Source organism: Crassostrea angulata, chromosome 10 (assembly GCF_025612915.1).
Source record: "Crassostrea angulata isolate pt1a10 chromosome 10, ASM2561291v2, whole genome shotgun sequence".
NCBI lineage: Eukaryota > Metazoa > Mollusca > Bivalvia > Ostreida > Ostreidae > Magallana > Magallana angulata.
The window spans coordinates 24981365-25006848 of NC_069120.1; the positions used below are offsets into that span (position 1 = coordinate 24981365).

General features: G+C 34.9%; 1 protein-coding gene across 1 annotated transcript in view; it reads left to right on the forward strand.

Moving 5' to 3' along the window:
* Positions 1-602, forward strand: part of LOC128165080 (sushi, von Willebrand factor type A, EGF and pentraxin domain-containing protein 1-like) — a 37785-nt gene extending 37183 nt beyond the window's left edge. The window contains exon 8 of the mRNA XM_052829288.1: positions 343-602. Coding sequence (XP_052685248.1) covers positions 343-602 — 260 coding nt within the window. The remainder of the gene's footprint in view (positions 1-342) is intronic.
* Positions 603-25484: the final 24882 nt, after the last annotated feature.

Below are 25484 nucleotides of genomic sequence, written 5' to 3' on the forward strand. Positions count from 1 at the left end.
GATAGATAATTAAATGACGTAAATAAAACAATTGACATAACGTCATATTTCATCAAATGATGTCATTTTGCCCTGCAAAAGAGCAGTACCGCAGTTACCACAAAGGGGTTAATTTTGATGGTGTGTAATGTCATACCTTATGAATATCAATCACCGAGAAAGTTTCATGAAAATCTGAGATGGTGTGTGCCACGACTCTAGCCATAGTAATATTTTGGTCTTTACAAAGAATTGTTGTTAAATTCTTGTTATCTGACAAAGAATAACACTTCATACATATGCAAAATATACTCACGTGAATAGTTATTGATGAATGAGTTTCTCTTATTTTTAAATGTTCAGTGGTTCAGAGCCAAGCTAGAAGGCGAGTAATGATGAAGCTGGCATATCCCAACATTTCTGCTATCTTCTGTGACGCCCTGGCTTTGAATCTAAGAGAAGCCTTTACCTCAGTGAACACTAGATGGTCCAGTCAGATTTGTAATCAGCCTGACTGTAGTGACATGACTGTTGCTGTTAACTGTCGGGCAAATGAACGAAGGAAACGCCAAACATCATTAAGACCAACATCAGTAACAATGATCATTTCTACATCCATGTAAGTTGATATTGATCTGAGTTAAGATCCAAAGTTGAAAATCCTAAAGTAAAATAAGGGGATGGGGGGGGGGGAGGTAATTAAAGAGCCATCAAGATATGTCCCTTTCAAAGACAATTATCTTTATTTTAGTCTTTGTATGGCTTATTTCCAAATGACATTGCTTATAATTTTGAGGTACAGTGGTAGATGGTTATTTTTGACATGCAAAATGATTTCATTCTTTTATCAGCCCAATTAAGCATTTTGCATCATTTCACAATAACCCATATTATTTTCATAAAACTGTTGGGCATAAGTTTTGAACCATCAACCAAAGTGGCAAATTATTAATCAATGACCAGGTTTTGGGCTGGAAATCAATAAAAAGAAAGTTAATTAAATCAATGGACAGCAATTAACAATATCATTAAAAGAGAAATAAGGCAAAAAAATTCAGAAACCGAATTTGAGGCAAAGTCAATATTTTAGTCCAGGTCAGAATGATACCAAGTCAGAGGTATCAAGCCAAGTTTTAGAGTGTGTCTAATTGTGAAATTTTTATATATTTTGTTGATTCTTAGCCTCCCTATTAATCTTGATTTTAAGCTAAATGAACCTGTATCAGTTTAATTTCCTATATTGTTATACCCCCCGCAAACGAAGTTTGGGGGGGTATATAGGAATCACCTTGTCCGGCCGTCCGTCCGTCTGTCCGTCTGTCTGTTCGATTCGTGTCCGGTCCATATCTTTCTTATGGAGAAACATTAGAAGTTCTTACTTCACACAAAGATTGCTTATGACCTAAGGGTGTGTCATGACCTTGAACCAAGGTCATTCGGGCAAGGTCAAGGTCACTGGCAGAAAAAGTGCAAAATTCGTGTCCGGTCCATATCTTTCTTATGGAGAAACATTAGAAGTTCTTACTTCGCACAAAGATTGCTTATGACCTAAGGGTGTGTCATGACTTTGAACCAAGGTCATTCGGGCAAGGTCAAGGTCACCAACAGAAAAAGTGCTAAATTTGTGTCTGGTCCATATCTTTCTTATGGAGAAACATTGGAAGTTTTTACATCACACAAAGATTGCTTATGACCTAAGGGTGTGTCATGACCTTAAACCAAGGTCATTTGGGCAAGGTCAAGGTCACTGACAAAAAAAAGTGCAAAATTCGTGTCCGGTCCATATCTTTTTGATGGAGAAACATTGGAAGTTCTTACTTCACACAAAGATTGCTTATGACCTAAGGGTGTGTCATGACCTTGACCCAAGGTCATTTGGACAAGGTCAAGGTCAATGGCAGAAAAAAGTGCAAAATTCTCGTCCTGTCCATATCTTTCTTATGGTGAAACATTGGAAGTTATCAGTTCACACAAAGATTGCTTATGAGCTAAGGGCTTGTCATGACCTTGCAGAAAAGTGTAAAACTCGTGTGCAGTCCATATCTTTCTAATGGACAAATATCGGAAGTTCTTAATTAGGGCTTTTCGACTTTCGGTCGAAAAGACCTATTGTTTTTGTTCTGTTTTATTATTATTTTTACTTATTCTCGACAAACTTTCGTCAGCGATTTTTTGAAAACAGAAAGACATATTGAAAAAATGATGAAATAGTCTTAAAGCATTTGTTTATGACACGCGTATGTCTAGTTTTGGACTTCCAGATTTGGTACTTCCGGTTTACACAAGCAAAATACTAGAAATTAAAAGAATCAATATATTGTTTTTATTTTTTGAACAGATTCGTTTAAATTTTAGAATTAGATTCATCTTATCCAGATGTACAAAATGTTTAGTGGCGGCGAGTTTCTATCTCTTACCAGTTTTGAGATTTTAGGCCTCAAATATGAGAAAAGGGGGGATGAAAAAACAAAAAAACTCAGAAAAGCTTTTTAATGTTATAAAACGCAGAGATATTGTTTAGATAGACGTAATTAAGATATATTCCAAGTTTCAATGAAAGGTATTGAGAACTTCTGGTTTTATGAGCCGATGAAAATCGTCTATGGGAGTTTCTATGTTAAATTAAATTCACGCGTGTAACGTTTTCTCAAAAAGTTTTCGAGCAAATATTTTTATATTTTGTATTTGCAATCAAGGACCTAGTGCGCAGACCGGAAAAGGTCTTGGAAAAAAAATTCAGAAAAATAAGGGATCTGTAGGGGTCAATATTAAAAACAGCCCTTTAGCTGTAACTTTTTTATTATTCATCCGATTTTCAAAATCTTTTCAATTAATAGTTTAGAATAAAGAGTACAATTTAAAAATTATGGTCCGAGGGGGCACTTTTTGACTCCTTATAGGGGTTTGAAGGGCCTAAAGATTACCACTTGTTTAAATTTCAAAATTATTTTTTTGAAGAGTTATCTCGCTTTGCTGTAAGAATGTAGAGCATATATACTATAGGCATACCAAGTTTTGTGTCCGAGGAATGAATACTTACTTCAATATGATTTTTTGAAAAAATTCCTCTGGAGTTTAGAAGTGTAGCTACCTGTAGAATTCTGGAGTTATCTTTTTTTTCACATTGCACTACTCATGAGTATCTAAGCAACTGGGAATACCAAGGCGTTTAGAACACTTGGAAATAAATTTCAAAATAATTTTTTTTGAACATTTTATTAAAATGGGATAATGGGGCTGTCGAAAAGCCCTTACTTTTTGTTGAAGACAAAAAAAGTTCTAGTTCACATCTAGAATTCTTATAACCTAAGAGTGTGTCATGACCTTGACCAAAGGTCAATTGAGGAAGTTCAAGGTCATTGTTTAAAAAAAAAATCGGGCTCAGTATACCAATAATTCAAAATGTTTATATTAAGTGGCTGCTTGACATGTGGAATTTCGTTTGATTCTAGTCATGTTTGTTAACATAAGGATGCAAATGTTATCAGGCATTAACAGTTAACTTGAACTAAAATGGAATTTAAAGAATAGAAATTGGTTTGTCTACTCATATAAGCATTAACAGTTTTAAAAAATAGAGCAGTTGTTATTTATAGAAAATGGACGATGAAATAGATTCATCCAATATTTTCTATAATAGAAAAAATACATGAGTTATGATTTTTTCTTAGCGGGGGGTATCAATTGTGAGCTTGCTCACAGTACCTCTAGTTTTAACCTTGTGTGTCTGTCTGTATGTCTGTCTGTCCGTAACAAAAGTTTGTTGCATTTTTCTCAGCAACTATTCATCGCAGATGCTTGAAATTTTAACATACTGTGGTTTCATTAATATTCAAGGGTATCAATTTTTGTGGATGAAGTGAAAATCCCAGTTTCAAGGATAGGTAAATTCGTGGCCAATGACCCTATCAATACAAAATGTTAATAGAAATTGCACTTCGATGGTCATTTAGTTTCGTGGATCAACTAACAACGAAATCCACGAAAATTGGTATTCAAATCAGTTTTCAACTTCCTGTTAAATGACAATTTTGTTTATTTAAGCCTGAATTTTCATACAAATTTTCGTCAAAGATTTCTCAGCAACTGTTTGTCGCAGAACGCTTGAAATTTCAACACACCATTTGTTTAGACATGCCATATGGTGGGATATTTTTTTGTACCAATAATCGAACGTCAGCTTCCTGTTTAATGACAACTTTTTTTTATTTTTAGCCTAAATTTTCAAACAAATTTTTGTCAAAGATTTCGCAGCAAGTACACGTGTATTTATCGCAGATGCTTAAAATTTTAACACACTATTTGTTTAGGCATGCCATATGGTGGGATATATTTTTGTACCAATCGGTTGTCAACTTCCTGTTAAATGTTGCAACATTGCTTATTTTGCATATTCACATCAGAGCTGGGGTATTAATATTGAGCATTGGCTCCAGATATCTTGTTACTTATGTATGATTTTTGAACTGAGGATTCTTTTAGGAATTGTATTGATCTTCATGACCATGAAGTAGAGCCGGCATGTTTGCACCTCTTGTTCAAAATATGCTAAACAAATGTTTATATTCAGTTGATATTTAGCTCACCTGAGATGAAAGCTGAACTTTTTTTTCTAGCATCTGCCTGTCTGTCTGCCTGTAAACTTTTTACATTTTAAACTTCTCCTCTAGAGCCTTTTGGCCAATTTCATCTAAACTGGACACTATTACTTATTAGGTTAGTTACTGACTCACTACGGAAATATATTGGGTTGATCAATCTCATAGATGGCGAGGCTTCGCCTCGCCATCTATGAGATTGATCAACCCAATATATATTAGGTTAGTTACTGACTCACTACGGAAATATATTGGGTTGATCAATCTCATAGATGGCGAGGCTTCGCCTCGCCATCTATGAGATTGATCAACCCAATATATTTCCGTAGTGAGTCAGTAACTAACCTAATAAGTGTTTTGTTTTTCCAGAGGACTATCAAGCGACATATTTGTTCACAAATAGCAATGATCTACGCAAAGCCAGGTTCAAGATGCCTAATATTTCGTCCAATTTAACTCATTTAAACTCTTCAAAATTTTCAATCTCACCTTTCAAATACTCTTTAAAAACCTTTGCTTCACCCATGTTTACTTGCAATGTTTTGTTGCTATTCAATTTTAAATGTTTTCTCCCTTTCTCTGCAGAGATTTGAGCAAATTTTGAGGCTGCCATTTTGTTCTGCTCCAGACAAAACAATGCGACGTCAATATTCTAAGGGCAACTACTCTAATTTTAAAGAATTTCAAAGGGCAACTACTCCAAATACTTTAAGAACTTACGGCATGCGGTTTATGTATTAAATACTATGAAATGTCGAAATGAGTAAGCGAAGCGTCGGCCAGTGACGGCCATATTGCCTAATATTATTTCTCACCGAACAAATATAGAGATATATGAGGCAATCACGTGCTATCTTTAAACCAATGAAAGTGTGGCATTTCAGTCCGAGGGAAAACAAAAAGCATCATTTGTAGCTGCCTCTGATATTTCTTTTTTTTTTATTATCAGTCTATCTCTGATATTCTTTTAAACACCATCACCAACCCCATAAATTGAAGTGGTGCAGTTTGTTTACTCTCGATCACAATGTAAAATCGACATACTTGATTTTATTGATGGTCGAAAATGTGTTTTGGAGAAAGTCTGAGGCAAGTAAAGAGACGAGATCAATAGTAAATTGCATGAAGTTTTAATGGTACTAATTGTTTTCACAGAATTTGCATTAAAGTAAGGTTAAGAAAGGAGTCTTTTCTGGTGTTTGACTTGTCAAACATAAATTTTATTAATTGTTCATTGAATCAAGATAAAAGGAATTTAAACTAGATACGACCTCGTTACGAGTAACGAGTAGGTCTTCCGTACGATTTTTTTTTGTAGTTTAAATGATACCATGAAATATCGATACAATTTCAAAATTACCCCCCCCCCCCCCAAATTTTAAGATAAAGTATAAAAACCCTAATTACGTCAAACATGGGCCTGACGATGACTTTTTCAAACCGATAATGTAGAGATCAACAACTTTGATTGTATAATGCATAACAACATATTTATCGTTTTCAAGTTATTCGTAATAGATTTACGAGTCTCTTGGTCCCTAATTAAAGGGACCAGCCCCTTTTTCTTGATTTTATTGGATAGAACTTTTGATTTTCTACTACTTTTGTTCTATATGTGTTAACAAAATATCAACTGATAAAAAGATACTGATCAAAACATATGAAAATTTTGATTCGAAATATGTACCCCATTTTCGTGCCTGAGCGAGCTCCAAGGAATGGAGCCACTGGTGCAAAACAACTAAAAAGTGCACAACTTCAAACCATGCTCTACCTATCCTGAAAATTTCAAAGTCATATCTCTAATAGTTTCTGAGATCAGCTCTGCACAAAATTGGTCGTAAAAAAATCACAAAATCGACCGTAAAACAGGACCGGAAGTGATGACGACAAAAAGTTCAAAAACATATAAAATTCAGATAATGTCCCATCATCTGTGAAAAAATTGTTGAGATCGGTCGAGTAGTTTTCGAGAAATCGCGTGCACAAAATTTGGGGGAAAAAAATAATAATAAACAGTACGAAAACAATAAGGTCTTCCGTTGGAAACGGAAGACCTTAACTAGATCCTTAATAGGGACAGACTTTAGTGTTTTGATTAGTGGCATCGATTAGAATCATCAATGCACACATTTTCTTTTCTACATTGCGTAACAAAATATGTCTCCTTCTCTAGATATATTGCGTCAAAGTTTAAGTACTTTGGCCCCTAAAAATCCCTCATTACGTCATAAATGGGTGTGAAAATGATTTTTCCTGATAGATATTGCAACGATCAACAACTTTGCTTCTATAATGCATTACAAAATCGTTATCATTTTTAAGTTATTTGTAATAGAGTTTACGAGTGGCTTGGCCCCAAAATAAAGGGGCCAGCCCCTTTTTCTTGATTTTTTCGGAAAGAACGTTTAATTATATTCTACTTTTGTAATATATGTCTTAACAAAAAATCAACTGATAAAAAGATACAGATCAAAACGTATGAAAATTTTGAATAGAAATTCGTACTCAATTTTCGAGCCCAGGCGAGCTCCAAGAAATGGCGCCACTGGCGTAAAACAACATAATAGTGCACAACTTCAAACTATAGACTACCTATCCTGAAAATTTCATAGTCATGTCTCTGATAGTTTCTGAGATCAGCTCTGCACAAAATAGGTCGTAAAAATGTGCAAAATGGCCGATATATTGATACCGGAAGTGACGACAGGAAATATCTCAAAAACGTATGAGGTTTACATCAAGTCCCATCTTGTGTGAAAAATGGTTGAAATCAGTCGAATAGTTTTCGAGAAATCGCGTGCACAAAATTTGTGGAAAAAAAAAAAAAATAACTAGACACGATCTCGTTGCGAGCAACGAGGAGGTCTTCCGTCCGCTAAAGACGGAAGACCCTAATAATAAAACACTGTTTTTGTCTAAATCTTAATTAAAGAGTGTTTTTCAACTTGTACTATAGTCCAACACCCTTTTATGTTGAATATTTTAGTTAGAAAATTAGATAAAAAGGAGAGACAGAACAAATCTTGGCTCCGGCGAGTTTACAACACACAGCCTTTGCAGGTGTCTCAAAACATGGCTGACGCGAAATAATTCCCGAATTTGTCTTTGAATTTTGGAAGTTTCCGCCCGGGAGAGGAGCTGAGTTTTTGTATGAGATGAAAAACAACGTGTAAGATGTCTGACTATTCAGGTTTGGTAACAGTGCGAGGTCATTTGAAATATTGATGCGTGTTTGTATCTGGAGGGGGGGGGGTGAAAAGACCCGAGCTTGATTTTCGTCTTAAATAAATCGAAAATAGAATTTTGAGGTGTGGATCTCAGATTCGGTTAACAACAAGGGGAAGTCCTAAAACAATGACTGATGCATTTTACCCATGTATTTCAGTGTTGAGAATGTTTATTCGTGTCGTTTACTATTATGTTTGACTGTTTTATTTCAGCAGGATTGATAAATTCTTTATAAATGTAGAAATAACGAAATCAGTAACACGTAAATTTATTCGGTAAAAATTTGATGACAGTTATTTCCACAGTTGAAACATTCATAAGTAGTTCACACGCTATCGTAGATACAGACTAAACGGAAAACAAGAAATATACATGCAACAGAAATATTACGCGGATGCTTACATCCCTTGTACTGTGTAAATTTTAAGTCCCCGTACAGGCTATACTCGCCGTTTGATCTCAGGAATTTCTTCTTAATTGTTCAATCCGCTGCATATTTCACAGACAATAAGAATGGGGTCCGAGGTACATTTACACAAAATTTCATTAGGATTGAGTAAGGGGCTCGGGAGTTAGAATTTTTTTCTACAGTACAATTCAAGCACGCCAATCGAAACTCGAATGCCCAAAAATTCATATCTCTCTTAAAAATGAACGAATAGGTCTGGTCATTAGTACAGTAATCTAGACTTGAACTAGGTTGAAAATAAAGGTTCAAGATGACAGATCCAGTAAAATCAGGCGAGGAAAACTAAATGATTTTGTGAATAGGAAGGGGCGGGGGGGGGGGGGGGGGGCGGGGGGTCGGTTCGTGTACTGTGTAAATTTAATTTCCAGGTTGTTTGAAAGATGTAACTATTGATTTTTTTACATCTATTTATTCTTAGGCTCAAACACTCATAAACGGGTGGTCAGTTTTCAAACCTTGTCGCAGTCACCCGTTCGTTTGTATAGTTACGTGTATAAACTTCGGAGGCTTTTCTTAATCCCGACAGGCAACATATTTGTATCAGTATATAGACATGCACAAAAAAGGAAAAAGTACACCATCTTTAATAAAAATGACTTTTTAGCGTTGACTTCCAATCAGTAAGAAGACAATCATTTAACAATGAATTTCAAATTATTTGAATCCATAGACATTATCCCGTAACTTGATATAAAATATGTATAATTTTTTGGACGCCAATGTACATTTAGCTTCTATCCAATTTACTCCACGTTACCTGTACTAGTTCTTATTCAAATGCTAAAACATTTGTACTTGAGAGAGAGAGAGAGAGAGAGAGAGAGATTACATAGCGTTTTATAATGTTCAGGAAATCAATATATAAGCAACCTATGTCAATAAACGCATGTATACATCCATGTGTGTATCTATATATGGGATTAAATACTAAGCAGTCCTCCTTTTTAAGCCGAGTAGAATAACGTGGGTGCATTGCTAAATGTTGTGTGCATACAGTCATTGAGATGGCGGCATTTCTTTGATGCCGGCAAAGCGACCCAGCGAACTCGGCACTTCGGCGGCATGTCTTTGATGTCGGCGATGCGACGAGCGTCGTAATTTAGAGAGCTCTATATTTGTACTAAAAAAAGCCGCTATTTTTTTTTATTTATGACAAAAATAAAACGGAAAACATTCAAATCCATCATTTTAAAAATAAACCCATTAATCAAAACACAAATGAGAGAGAAAAAAGATTCGGCACTCAGGGACTGAACCCGGGTCGCCTGGGCACAAGTCCACCACTCTAACGACTGAGCTACGCGGACCCTCGCTTCAGAACTTTGGAGTCCAAAATCTCAAGAATGCATGGATTGATTTTAAAACGAATTTCATATTCTGAAGTTTTGAGAGCGTTTCTATCGAATGAAAATATAAAAAAAATTCAAATCCAAAAAATTAAAAAATTAAGGTTTTTCATTTCCTTCCGGTGACGACCGGAAGTGACGGCGGACGTTCGGATATGCGAAGGGCACTGCGGCCGTTCACTCTCTACCTTTTCTGAAAATTTGAAAGTCCTATCTTGAATACTTTTTTAGAAAAATTGTGAACTAGCAAAAACATAAAATCTTTAATATCTCGGTACCGGAAGTGACGACCAAAACAATCTCGTGTAATTTTTTTACAAATTTTGTCCTGAATAAGATCTGAAAGTTTCACGAAAATCGGCTGAAGCGTTTTTGAGAAAACGTGACAGAAAAAAAAATAATAATAATAACTAGACACGATCTCGTTGCGAGCAACGAGGAGGTCTTCCGTCCGATTTTTAAAAGAAGAAATGACCTTGCCTTTTATTGTCATCAACGAAACATATCACGAAATGCAGATGTGATCTAAAAGAGCAATCGATGAAGGATTATACACCCCGTTGGATCCTTAATTTTAAGGACCAGTCCCATTTTATTTCATAATAAATAAGAAGTCTTTTGACTTCATAACAGGTCTAATAACCTGTAATAAAAAGAAACCGAAGAAAAAAAAGAGGGTCTTCCTTTGTAAACGGAAGACCCTAATAACAATAAGAATAGAAGGGTCTTCCGCTGAAGACGGAAGACCCTAATAATAAAAGACTGTTTTTGTCTAAATCTTACTTGGAGAGTGTTTTTCAACGTGTACAGTCCAACAATCCTTTTATGTTGATTATTATAGTTAGAAAATTAAATAAAAAGGAGAGAAAGAAATAGAGAGAAAGAACAAATCTTGGCTCCGGCGATATTAGAACACACAGCCTTTTCAGGTGTCTCAAAACATGGCTGACGCGAAATAATTCCCGAATTTGTGTTTGAATTTGGGGCGTTTCCGCCCGGGAGAAGAGCTGAGTTTTTGTATGAGATAAAAAACAAAATGTAAGATGTCTGACTATTTAGGTTTGGTTACAGTGTGAGGTCATTTGAAATATTGATGCGTGTTTGTGTCTGGAGGGGGGTGAAAAGACCCGAGCTTGATTTTCGTCGTAAATAAATCGAAAATAGAATTTTGAGGTGTGGATCTCGGATTCGGTTAACAACAATTTGGGGAAGTCTTAAAACGATGACTGATGCAGTTTACCCATGTATTTCAGTGTTGATAATTTTTTTGTGTCGTTTACGTTTATGTTTGACTGTTTTAATTTAGCAGGATTAATAAAATCTTTATAAATGTAGAAATAACGAAATCAGTAACACGTAAAAATTTGAAGACAGAATGTGAGCATTTCATAGGGAAAACGCGATATCCGGAAAATTACACTGATCGAAGGAGGGATAACTCTACTAAAAAAAAACGCTGATGACAAATTTGCGCTATATATTGCAAAATAAACATCCCATAAATAAAAAAAACCAAATCATGTCAATGATTGAGCTTGTTTGAAATTTTAAAAAAATATTGGGCAAATAATATATTCTTACTGCCCCTTGTTCTTTCCACAGTTCTAACATTCATAAGTAGTTCACACACTATCGTAGATACAGACTAAACGGAAAACAATAAATATACATACAACAGAAATATTACGCGGCTGCTTACATCCCTTGTACTCTGTAAATTTTAAGTCCCCGTACAGGCTATACTCGCCGTTTGATCTCAGGAATTTCTTCTTAATTGTTCAATCCGCTGCATATTTGGCAGACAATAAGAATGGGGTCCGAGGTACATTTACATAAAATTTCATTAGGATTGAATGAGGGGCTCGGGAGTTAGAATTTTTTTCTACAGTACATGTCAAGCACGCCAATCGAAACTCAAATGCCCAAAAATTCATAACTCTCTTAAAAATGAACGAATAGGTCTGGTCATTAGTACAGTAATCTAGAATTGATCTAGGTTGAAAATTAAGGTTAAAGATGAAAGATCCAGTAAAATCAGGCCAGAAAAACTAAATAATTTTGTGAATAGGAAGGGGGGGGGGGTCGGTGCGTGTACTGTGTAAATTTAATTTCCACGTTTAGGCAATAAACGCCGTTTAATCTCAGGAATTTCCTCTTAATTGTTCAATCCGCTGCATATTTGACAGACAATAAGAATGTAGTCCGAGGTTCATTTTCACGAATTTTCATAAGGATTGAGTGAAGGGCTTGGGAGTTAGAATTTTTTTCACAGTGCATGTCAAACACGACAATTGAAACTCAAATGCCAAAAACTTCTTAACTCTGTTAAATAATAATGAAGGAATAGGTCTGGTAATTAGTACAGTAATCTAGAATGGTACTTAGTTGAAATTAAAGGCCCAAGATCAAAAATCAAGTAAAATCGGGCCAGAAAAACTAAATGATTTTATGAATTGGGGGGGGGGGGGGGGTGTTGGTCGTTGACTTCTATATTAAACGTAGAATGTTAAATTCTAAATAAAATACATATGTTAAAAACAATGTATAAGCGTTGTTTGAAAGATGTAACTATTGATTTTTTTTTTACATCTGTTTATTTTTAGGCTCAAACACTCATAAACGGGTGGTCAGTTTTCAAATCTTGTCGCAGTCACCCGTTCGTTTGTATAGTTACGAGTATAAACTTCGGAGGTTTTTCTTAATCCCAAACAGGCAATAGATTTGTATCAGTATACATGTATAGACATGCACAAAAAAGGAAAAAGTACACCATCTTTAATAAAAATGACTTTTTAGCGTTGACTTCCAATCAGTAAGAAGACAATCATTAAACAATGAATTTCAAATATCCTGTCACTTGAAATAAATACATGTATACTTTTTGGACGCCAATGTACATTTAGCCTTTATCCAATTTACTGCATGTTACCTGTACTTAGTTCTTATGTAGTTTAGAGAGAGAGAGAGAGAGAGAGAGAGAGAGAGAGAGAGAGAGATTTTCTAGTTTTTTGTAGTGTTTAGGGAATCAGTATATCAGCAACGTATGTAAATAAACGCATGCATACATGCAAGCGTGTATCTATATATGTGAACAAATACTAATCAGTCCTCCTTTTAAAGCCATGTAGAATAACGTTGGTGCATTGCTAAATGTTGTGTGCATACAGTCATTGAGATGGCGGCATTTCTTTGATGCCGGCAAAGCGACCCAGCGAACTCTAATGCGGTCGTACTGCAGGGGCGCTTCGGCGGCATGTCTTTGATGGCGGCGATGCGAACTGCTGACAAAAACGAGCTCTATATTTGTACTAAAAAAGCTGTTATTATTTTTATTTATGATAAAAATAAAACGGAAAACAATAAAAACCATCATTTTAAAGGTAAAATCGTTAAACAAAACAAAATTAGGGAAGAAAAAATAATCGGCACTCGGGGGATGGAACCCGGGTCGCCTGGGCACAAGTCCAACACTCTAACGACTGAGCTACGCGGACTCTCGCTTCAGAACTTTTGAACTCAAAATCTCGGGAATGCCTGGATCGATTTTAACACGAATTTCATATTCTGAAGTGTTTTAAGCGTCTCTATCGAATAAAAACATAAATAAAATTCAAATCAAAAAATTTGAAAAATTAAGGTTTTTCATTTCCTTCCGGTGACGACCGGAAGTGACGGCGGACGTTCGGATATGCGAAGGGCACTGCGGCCGTTCACTCTCTACCTTCTCTGAAAATTTGAAGGTTCTATCGTAAATACTTTTTGAGAAAAATCGTGAACAAGCAAAAACGTAAAATCTTTAATATCTCGGTACCGGAAGTGACGACCAAAAAAAGCCCGTGTACTTTTCTTACAAATTTTGTCATAAATAAGATCTGAAAATTTCATGAAAATTGGCTGAAGCATTTTTGAGAAAACGTGACAGAAAAAAAAAACAAAAAAAACTAGACACGATCTCGTTGCAAGCAACGAGGAGGTCTTCCGTCCGATTTTTAGAAGAGGAAATGACCTTGCCTTTTATCTTCATCAACGAAACATATCAGGAAATGCAGATGTGATCTAAAAGAGCGATGGATGAAGGATTATACACCCCGTTGGATCCCTTATTTAAAGGACCAGTCCCATTTTATTTCATATTAAATAAGAGGTATTTTGACCTAATAACAGGTCAAATGACCTGTAATAAAAAGGGAAAAAAGAGGGTCTGCCTTTGTAAACGGAAGACCCTAATAACAATAAGAATAGAAGGGTCTTAATTAGTTGAAATTAAAGGCCCAAGATCAAAGATCAAGTAAAATCGGGCCAGAAAAACAAAATGATTTTTTGAATTGGGAGGGGGGTCGGTCGGTGACTTCTATACTAAACGTATAATATTAAATTCTAAATATCACATATTACACAATTTACATATGTTAGAACAATGTATAAGCGTTGTTTGAAAGATGTAACTATTGATTTTTTTTTTTTACATCTATTTATTCTTAGGCTCAATCACTCATAAACAGATGGTCAGTTTTTCAACCTTGTCGCAGTCACCCGTTCGTTTGTATAGTTACGTGTATAAACTTCGGAGGTTTTTCTTAATCCCGACAGGAAACATATTTGTATCAGTATATAGAGTATATAGACATGCACAAAAAAAGGAAAAAGTACACCATCTGTAATAAAAATGACTTTTTAGCGTTGACTTCCAATCAGTAAGAAGACAATCATTAAACAATGCATTTAAAATTATTTGAATCCATAGACATTATCCCGTAACTTGATATAAAATATGTATAATTTGTGGACGCCAATGTTCATTTAGCTTCTATCCACTTTACTCCATGTTACCTGTACTAGTTCTAAAACATTGGTATTTGAGAGAGAGAGAGAGAGAGAGAGAGAGAGAGAGAGAGAGAGAGAGAGAGAAAGAGAGATTACATAGTGTTTTATAATGTTCAGGAAATCAATATATAAGAAACCTAGGTCAATAAACGCATTTATACATGCATGTGTGTATCTATATATGGGATTAAATACTAAGCAGTCCTCCTTTTTAAGCCGAGTAGAATAACGTAGGTGCATTGCTAAATGTTGTGTGCATACAGTCATTGAGATGGCGGCATTTCTTTGATGCCGGCAAAGCGACCCAGCGAACTCTAATGCGGTCGAACTGCAGGGGCACTTCGGCGGCATGTCTTTGATGTCGGCGATGCGACAAGCGTTGGAATTTAGAGAGCTGCTGACAGAAAAGAGCTCTATATTTGTACTGAAAAAAGCCGCTATTTTTTTTATATTTATGACAAAAATAAAACGGAACACATTCAAATCCATCATTTTAAAGATAAACCCATTAATCAAAACACAAATGAGAGAGAAAAAAGATTCGGCACTCAGGGACTGAACCCGGGTCGCCTGGGCACAAGTCCACCACTCTAACGACTGACCTACGCGGACCCTCGCTTCAGAATTTTGGAGTCCAAAATCTCAAGAATGCGTGGATTGATTTTAAAACGAATTTCATATTCAGAAGTTTTCAGAGCGTCTCTATCGAATGAAACAATAAAAAAAAATCAAATCCAAAAAAGTGAAAAATTAAGGTTTTTCATTTCCTTCCGGTGACGACCGGAAGTGACGGCGGACGTTCGGATATGCGAAGGGCACTGCGGCCGTTCATTTTCTACCTTCTCTGAAAATTTGAAAGTCCTATCTTGAATACTTTTTAAGAAAAATCGTGAACAAGCAAAAACATAAAATCTTTAATATCTCGGTACCGGAAGTGACGACCAGAAAAATCTCGTGTAATTTTCTTACAAATTTTGTCATGAATAAGATCTGAAAGTTTCATGAAAATTGACTAAAGCGTTTTTGAGAAAACGTGACAGAAAAAAAAATTAATAACTAGACACGATCTCGTTGCGAGCAACGAGGAGGTCTTCCGTCCGATTTTTAGAACAGGAAATGACCTTGCCTTTTATCTTCATCAACGAAACATATCAGGAAATGCAGATGTGATCTAAAAGAGCGATGGATGAAGGATTATACACCTGTAGGATCCTTAATTTTAAGGACCAGTCCCATTTTATTTCATATTAAATAAGAGGTCTATTGACTTAATAACAGGTCTAATAACCTGTAATAAAAAGAAACCGAAGAAAAAAAGAGGGCCTTCCTTTGTAAACGGAAGACCCTAATAACAATAAGAATAGAAGGGTCTTCCGCTGAAGACGGAAGACCCTAATAATAAAAGACTGTATTTGTCTAAATCTTAATTGAAGAGTGTTTTTCAACTTGTACTACAGTCCAACAACCCTTTTATGTTGATTATTTTAGTTAGAAAATTAAATAAAAAGCAGAGAAAGAAATAGAGAGAAAGAACAAATCTTGGCTCCGGCGAGATTAGAACACACAGCCTTTGCAGGTGTCTCAAAACATGGCTGACGCGAAATAATTCCCGAATTTGTGTTTGAATTTGGGGCGTTTTCGCCCGGGAGAAGAGCTGAGTTTTTGTATGAGATGAAAAACAAAGTGTAAGATGTCTGACTATTTAGGTTTGGTAACAGTGCGAGGTCATTTGAAATATTGACGCGTGTTTTTGTCTGGAGGGGGGTGAAAAGACCCGAGCTTGATTTTCGTCGTAAATAAATCGAAAATAGAATTTTGAGGTGTGGATCTCGGATTCGTGTAACAACTATTAGGGGAAGTCCTAAAACAATGACTGATGCAGTTTACCCATGTATTTCAGTGTTGAGAATTTTTGTTCGTGTCGTTTACTATTATGTTTGACTGTTTTATTTCAGCAGAATTGATAAAATCTTTATAAATGTAGAAATAACGAAATCAGTAACACGTAAATTTATTCGGTAAAAAATTGATGCCGTAATTTCCACAGTTCTAACATTCATAAGTAGTTCACACGCTATCGTAGATTCAGACTAAACGGAAAAAAAGAAATATACATGCAACAGAAATATTACGTGGCTGCACAGGGGCCAAGCCCATTTCAACATTAATTTCAATGAAACCATACATAAAGAAAGAGGTCGAACTCTGACCCAGATAGAAAACTACCAGCTCGCTTCAAAATCCTAAAAAATCAATTAATCTTTAAAACACTCGCAACGTGCATGTATTTTTCATAAAAGTAATGTCTGAGATACATTCCTGCCGAATTTTAAGTTGATGGGTCTTACAATAGGGGAGATATACGCATTATTCTCTCGAAGTCGCCAGTTTATTTTTACTCGGACATTTACCGGTCCAGAGCTCACGATGGGATTTTGCCTATGACAACAGCAGTATTGCAACAAGTCGAGAAACATTTGCAATAATCTTTTAAAATCTTACATCAAACGCAATTTATGGATTTACTTTTTACTTTTAAAGTTTTCAGAAATAAAATATATAAAATGCCATAACATTTACATGCTAAACACTACATATGTATGATGAGAGAGAGAGAGAGAGAGAGAGAGAGAGAGAGAGAGAGAGAGAGAGAGAGATTTATCAGAAATCGATTTGATCAGAGACATAAATAACATTTACGTCTCTGATTTGATAAAGAAATTTATAATTGTTTTATCTGCTTTTTCATATGTATTATATTTCTTTTTGTCTCAAGTTTTTCTTTGCCGACAATAACTGCATAATAAAAAATTCTGGTAAGTCAGCAAATAAAATAACCTACATCATTAGAAATATAGTATGATTATTTATTCCCCATTTTCCCGAATCCAAACGATACCCAAGTGTTATGTCTAAATGACCAATGTTAAGCATTCAGTTGATAATAAAAATCGGTTTTTTTAATCCCAGACAGTCAATAGATTTGTTATTAAATCATTGAACAGTGAATTTCAAAAAATAACATCCGTAGACAATATCCCGTAACTAGAAAAAAAATACGTATTTACTTTTTTGACGTCAAATGTACATTAGCCTCTAGCCTCATTACTCCATGTTACCTGTAGTAGATCTTTTAGAGAGAGAGAGAGAGAGAGAGAGAGAGAGAGAGAGAGAGATTTTAGTGTTCAGGAATTCAATATAAACGCAACATTTGTCAATAAACGCATGTATACATGCATACATGTACATATCTAAATGTTTGAATAAATACAAAACAACCTTTCTTTTTAAGCCATGTGAAATACTAAAAACGTTGGTGCATTGCTAAATGTTGTGTGTATACAATCATTGAAATGGCGGCATTTCTTTGATGCCGGCAAAGCGATCCAGTGAACTCTAATGCGGTCGAACTGCAGGGGTGCTTCGGCGGCATGTCTTTGATGCCGGCAATGCGACAATCGACCGAATTTTGCGAGCAGTTGACAGAAAAGAGCTCTATATTTGTACTGAAAAAAAGCCGCTATTATTTTTATTTATGACAAAAAGAAAACGGAAAACATTCAAATCCATCATTATAAAGATAAAATCGTTAAACAAAACACAGTTAAGCAAGAACAAATAATCGGCACTCGGGGACTGAACCCGGGTCGCCTGGACACAAGTCCACCACTCTAACGACTGAGCTACGCGGACTCTCGCTTCAGAACTTTGGAGCCCAAAATCTCGAGAATGCATTGATCGATTTTAAAACAGATTTCATATTCAGAGGTTTTTAGAGTGTCTCTATCGAATAGTAACATAAAAAAAATTCAAGTTCAAAAAATTGAAAAATTAAGGTTTTTCATTTCCTTCCGCTGACGACCGGAAGTGACGGCAGACGTTCGGATATGCGTAGTACACTGCGGCCGTTCACTCTCTACGATCTCTGAAAATTTGAAAGTTCTATCTTAAATACTTTTGGAGAAAACTCGTGAACAAGCAAAAACATAAAATCTTTAATATCTCGGGACCGGAAGTGACGACCAAAAAAATCTCACGTACTTTTCTTACAAATGTTGTCATAAACAAGATCTGAAAGTTTTATCAAAATCGACTGAAGCGTTTTTGAGAAAACGTGGGAGAAAAAAAAAATAATAATAATAATAGAGGAAAAGAAACAAAGCAAAAACAATAAGGTCTTCCGTTTCCAACGGAAGACCTTAATAATAATAATAGAGGAAAAGAAACAAAGCAAAAACAATAAGGTCTTCCGTTTCCAACGGAAGACCTTAATAATAGTGAAAAAGAAACAAAGCAATAACAATAAGGTCTTCCGTTGGAAACGGAAGACCTTAATAACTAGACACGATCTCGTTGCGAGCAACGAGGAGGTCTTCCGTCCGATTTTTAGAAGAGGAAATGACCTTGCCTTTTATCTTACTCAACGAAACATATCAGGAAATGCAGATTTGATCTAAAAGAGGGATGGATGAAGGATTATACACCCCGTTGGATCCCTAATTTAAAGGACCATCCCCATATTTTATTTCATATTAAATAAGAGGTCTTTTGACCTAATAACAGGTCTAATGACCTGTGATAAAAAAGATATCGAAGAAAAAAAATAGGGTCTGCCTTTGTGAACGGAAGACACTAATAACAATAAGAATAGAAGGGTCTTCCGCTGAAGACGGAAGACCCTAATGATAAAAAAAACTGTTTTCTAAATCTTAATTGAAGAGTGTTTTTCAACTTGTACTACAGTCCAACAACCCTTTTATGTTGAATATTTTAGTTAGAAAATTAAATAAAAAGGAGAGAAAGAAATAGAGAGAAAGAACAAATCTTGGCTCCGGCGAGATTAGAACACGTCTCAATTTAAACATGGCTGACGCGAAATAATTCCCGAATTTGTCTTTGAATTTGGGGCGTTTCCGCCCGGGAGAGGAGCTGAGTTTTTGTATGAGATGAATAACAACGTGTAAGATGTCTGACTATTCAGGTTTGGTAACAGTGCGAGGTCTTTTGAAATATTGATGCTTGTTTGTGTCTGGAGGGGGGTGAAAAGACGCGAGCTCGATTTTCGTCGTAAATAAATCGAAAATAGAATTTTGAGGCGTTAATCTCGGATTCGGTTCACAACAAGTAGGGCAAATCCTAAAACAATTACTGATGCATTTTACCCATGTATTTCAGTATTGAGAATTTTTTTGGTGACCTTAACTATTATGTTTGACTGTTTTATTTCAACAGGATTGATAAAATCTTTATAAATGTAGAAATAACGAAATCAGTAACACGTTAATTTTTTCGGTAAAAATTTGATGAAAGTAATTTCCACAGTTCTAACATTCATAAGTATTTCACACGCTATCGTAGATACAGACAAAATGGAAAACAAGAAATATTACGCGGCTGCTTACATCCCTTGTACTGTGTAAATTTTAAGTCCCCGTACAGGCTATACTGGCCGTTTGATCTCAGGAATTTCTTCTTAATTGTTCAATCCGCTGCATATTTGGCAGACAATAAGAATGGGGTCCGAGATACATTTACACAAAATTTCATTAGGATTGAGTAAGGGGCTCGGGAGTTAGAATTATTTTCTACAGTACATGTCAACTACGCCAATCGAAACTCAAATGCCCAAAAAATCATAACTCTCTTAAAAATGAACGAATAGGTCTGGTCATTAGAACAGTTATCTAGAATTGAACTAGGTTGAAAAAAAAAGGTTCAAGATGAAAGATCCAGTAAAATCAGGCCAGAAAAACTAAATGAATTTGTGAATAGGAAGGAGGGGGGGGGGGTCGGTGCGTGTACTGTGTAAATTTAATTTCCACGTATAGGCAATAGGCGTCGTTTAATCTCAGGAATTTCGTCTTAATTCTTCAATCCGCTGCATATTTAACAGACGATAAGAATGTGGTCCGAGGTTCATATTCACGAATTTTCATTAGGATTGAGAGAAGGGCTTGGGAGTTAGAATTTTTTTTTACAGTACATGTCAAACACGACAATTGAAACTCAAATGCCAAAAGCTTCATAACTCTGTTATTAATACAAGTAAAATCGGGCCAGAAAAACTAAATGATTTTATGAATTGGGGGGGGGGGGGGGTCGGTCGGTTACTTCCATATTAAACGTAGATTATTAAATTCTAAATATCACATATTACACATGTACAATTTCTAAATAAAATAAATATGTTAGAACAATGTATAAGCGTTGTTTGAAAGATGTAACTATTGATTTTTTTTTTTACATCTGTTTATTCTTAGGCTCAAACACTCATAAACGGGTGGTCAATTTTCAAACCTTGTCGCAGTCACCCGTTCGTTTGTATAGTTACGTGTATAAACTTCGGAGGTTTTTCTTAATCCCAGACAGGCAACAGATTTGTATCAGTATATAGACATGCACAAAAAAAAGAAAGAAAAAAAGTACACCATCTGTAATAAAAATGACTTTTTAGCGTTGACTTCCAATCAGTAAGGAGACAATCATTAAACAATGAATTTCAAATTATTTGAATCCATAGACATTATCCCATAACTTAAAATAAATACATGTATAATTTTTGTACGCAATGTAATTTAGCCTCTATCCAATTTACTGCATGTTACTTGTATTAGTTCTTATTCAAATGCTAAAACAGTTGTACTTTAGAGAGAGAGAGAGAGAGAGAGAGAGAGAGAGAGAGAGAGAGAGAGAGAGAGAGATTTCATAGTGTTTTATAGTGTTCAGGAAATCAATATATAAGGAACCTATGTCAATAAACGCATGTATTCATGCATGCGTTTATCTATATAATTATGTAAATAAATACTACATGTAATCAGTCCTCATTTTAAAGCCATGTAGAATAACGTTTGTGCATTGTTAAGTAAATGTTGTGTGCATACAGTCAAGGAGATGGCGGCATTTCTTTGATGCCGGCAAAGCGACCCAATGAACTCTAATGCAGTCGTACTGCAAGGGAGCTTCGGCGGCATGTCTTTGATGCTGGCGATGCGACGAGCGTCTGAATTAAGCCAACTGCTGACAGAAACGAGCTCTATATCTGTACTAAAAAAGCTGTTATCTTTATTTATTATAAAAATAAAACGGAAAACAATAAAAACCATCATTTTAAAGATAAAATCATTAAACAAAATAAAATTAGGGAAGAAATATAATCGGCACTTGAGGACGGAACCCGGGTCGCCTGGGCACAAGTCCACCACTCTAACGACTGAGCTACGCGGACCCTCGCTTCAGAACTTTTGAGCACAAAATCTCGGGAATGCGTGGATCGATTTAAAAACGAATTTCATATTCTGAAGTGTTTTAAGTGTCTCTATCTAATAAAAATATAAAAAAAAATCAAGTTTAAAAAATTGAAAAATTAAGGTTTTTCATTTCCTTCCGGTGACGACCAGAAGTGACGGCGGACGTTCGGATATGCGAAGGGCACTGCGGCCGTTCACTCCCTACCATCTCTGAATATTTAAAGGTTCTATCTTAAATACTTTTTGAGAAAAATCGTGAGCAAGCAAAAACGTAAAATCTTTAATATCTCGGTACCGGAAGTGACGATTAAAAAAAAACTCGTGTAATTTTCTTACAAATTTTGTCATGAATAAGATCTGAAAATTTCATAAAAATCGGCTGAAGCATTTTTGAGAAAACGTGGGAGAAAAAAAAAAGAATAATAATAATAATAGAGGAAAAGAATCAAAGCAATAACAATAAGGTCTTCCGTTGGAAACGGAAGACCTTAATAATAGAGGAAAAGAAACAAAGCAAAAACAATAAGGTCTTCCGTTTCCAACGGAAGACCTTAATAATAACTAGATACGATCTCGTTACGAGTAACGAGGAGGTCTTCCGTTCAATTTTTTAAACAATACCATTAAAATATCAATGAAATTTCAGAATTTCCACTCAACCCCTCCCATTCAGATAATGTAAACGATTGTTATTATCCTTTCATATGCTTGACAAAGAGTTTTGCTTTTTCACATACAGCACATTAAAGATTTAAGATTTTAGTCCCCTAAAATTTCTAATTACGTCATCAATGGGTGTGGCAATAAGTTTTACAAACTGATATTGTTACGATCAACAACTTTGCTTCTACAATGCATTACAAAATCTTTATCATTTGTAAGTTATTTGTAATAGAGTAAACAAGTGCCTTGGCCCCTAATTTAAGGGGCCAGCCCCTTTTCTTGATTTCTTTGTAAAGGTGTTAAGAATACTAACATTTTTTGTTCTTACACCCATCTAAAATTGTTGATCATTTTTGAGATACAAATGATTGAATATTTTAGGGGCCAGCCCTCTAGATCCTTAATGGGGACAGACATTGATGCTTTTATTAATGGTATCGGTTAGAATCATAATTGCAAACATTTTCTCTTCTACAGTGCTTAACAAAATATGTCTCCTTTTTTATATATATTGCGTCAAAGTTTAATTCCTTTGGCCCCTAAAAATCCTTATTTACGTAATAAATTGGCGTGGCAATGATTTTTTCTTATAGATATTGTTACTATCAACAACTTTGCTTCTACAATGCATTACAAAATCTGGATCGTTTTTAAGGTATGTGTAAGACACTTTACGAGTCTCCTGGCCCCTAATTTAAGGAGCCAGCCCCTTTTTCTTGAGTTCATTCAAAAGGTCCTACAAATACTAACATTTTTTGTTCTTACACTTACCTAAAATTGTTGTTCATTTTTTAAATACAAATGGTTAAATTTTTAGGGGCCTGCTCTCTAGATCCTTAATGGGGACAGACATTGATGCTTTTATTAATGGTATTGATTAGAATTATAATTGCAAACATTTTCTCTTCTAGAATGCTTAACAAAATATGTCTCCTTTTCTATATATATAGCGTCAAAGTTTAAGTACTTTGGCCCTTAGAAATTCCAAATTACGTCATTAATGGACGCGGTATTGATTTTTTCTGATAGATATTGTTACGATCAAAAACATTGCTTCTATAATGCATTACAAAATCTTGATCATTTTAAAGTTATTCGTTATAGAGTTTACGAGTGTCTTGGACACTAAATAAAGGGACCAGCCCCTTTTTCATGATTTCTTTGAAAAGGTCTTAAGAATATTAACATGTTTTGCTCTTACACCCATCTAAAATTGTTGATCATATTTGAGATACAAATGGTTAAATATTTTAGGGGCCAGCCCTCTAGATCCTTAATAGGGACAGACATTGGTGCTTTGATAAATGGAATCGATTAGAATCATAAATGCAAACATTTTCTCTTCTACAGTGCTTAACAAATATGTCTCCTTTTCTAGATATATTGCGTCAAAGTTTAATTACTTTGGCCCCTAGAATTACGTAATAAATTGGCGTGGCAAAGATTTTTTCTGATAGATATCGTTATGATCAACAACTTTGCTTCTATAATGCATTACAACATTTTTATTGTTTTTAAGTTATTTGTAATAGAGTTTACGAGTGTCGTGGCCCCAAAATAAAGGGGCCAGCCCCTTTTTCTTGATTTCGTTGGAAAGAACTTATGATTATCTACTACTTTTTTTATATATGTCTTAACAAAATATCAACTCATAAAAAGATACTGATCAAAACGTATGAAAATTTTGAATAGAAATTCGTACCCAATTTTCGTGCCCAGGCGAGCTCCAAGAAATGGCGCCTCTGGCGTAAAACAACATAATAGTGCACAACTTCAAACTATAGACTACCTATCCTGAAAATTTCATAGTCATATCTCTGATAGTTTCTGAGATCAGCTCTGCACAAAATAGGTCGTAAAAATGTACAAAATGGCCGATAAATCAGTACCGGAAGTGACGACAGGAAAAATCTCAAAAATGTATTAAGTGTATATCAAGTCCCATCTTCTGTGAAAAAATGGTTGACATCGGTTGAACAGTTTTCGAGAAATCTCGTGCACAAAATTTGGAGAAAAAAAAATAAAAAGAAACAGTACGAAAACTATAAGGTCTTCCGTTGGAAACGGAAGACCTTAATAAGAAATCGTATGAAAACTATAAGGTCTTCCGTTGGAAACGGAAGACCCAAAATAGTATATTTTTCTTTCTTTTTTACTATCATACAACTTGGCATAGAAAAAGTAATCAATGTTTAGAATATAACAAGGACTATAATTTTGGCATAATATTGGCGCAGGAAAATATCACATGTTTCACAATTCAGAATTGCTGCAGATTAATGAGTCTGTTTTAGCATTTTAAAAACAATAACATTAATGTTGGATTTTTTTTACTAATGTGAACTAATGATATGAAACTTTGGTTTTAGAATATGTTTTTAAAATACATGTATGATTTGCCTATCAAATTAAATTTTTATAAGCCTTTAAAGCGCCCATTCTATACATTGATTTTTTGTGAAAAAAATAATTAGAATCAGTTTTTCTCTCTTATTAAATGGTCAATATAATAGCTTTTCTGTCAATTTAAATCTTTTTATAAAGTGTTCATAATACATAAAAATCAGAAATATTTTATTATTTGAAGCATAAAAAAATAATCAAAATTTCTTGAATTTTTTTTTTTTTTTAAATTACAGGAAATGCAGGCTAAGCAATATCAATTTTAGAGTAAATATTTATTCCAATTTAGTAGTATAAGCTGATTCTCAGACATTCTGATATTCTATCATTTCATGGAAGAATAGAATCTTCAAATCTTAAACAAATGTCTACAGAACTACAAAGAACTATACTTATTTTTATCATCCTTTACGTGAGGAAAAAAGTAGTGACCTTGACCTGACCTTTATGGGAAAACATAAAGGTCATCTTTGATTAAACTGATAAAATCATTTGGTAATATGATCCATTTGACTGTGTCAAAATTTCATGTATTTCTTATTATAAGAAGTATGTTTGATAAGACTCCTTCCTTAATAAGTCCAAAAATAGCGCACATTTTTGTGCGCAATAAATATTCAATTTTTCAGTGGGTGGCACTGTAGCTTTCAGGTCGTCCATCCGAATTTTTTCAGACCAGGAGCGGGGGCACAAGAGGTAGTGGAATTTTTACATAGGAATA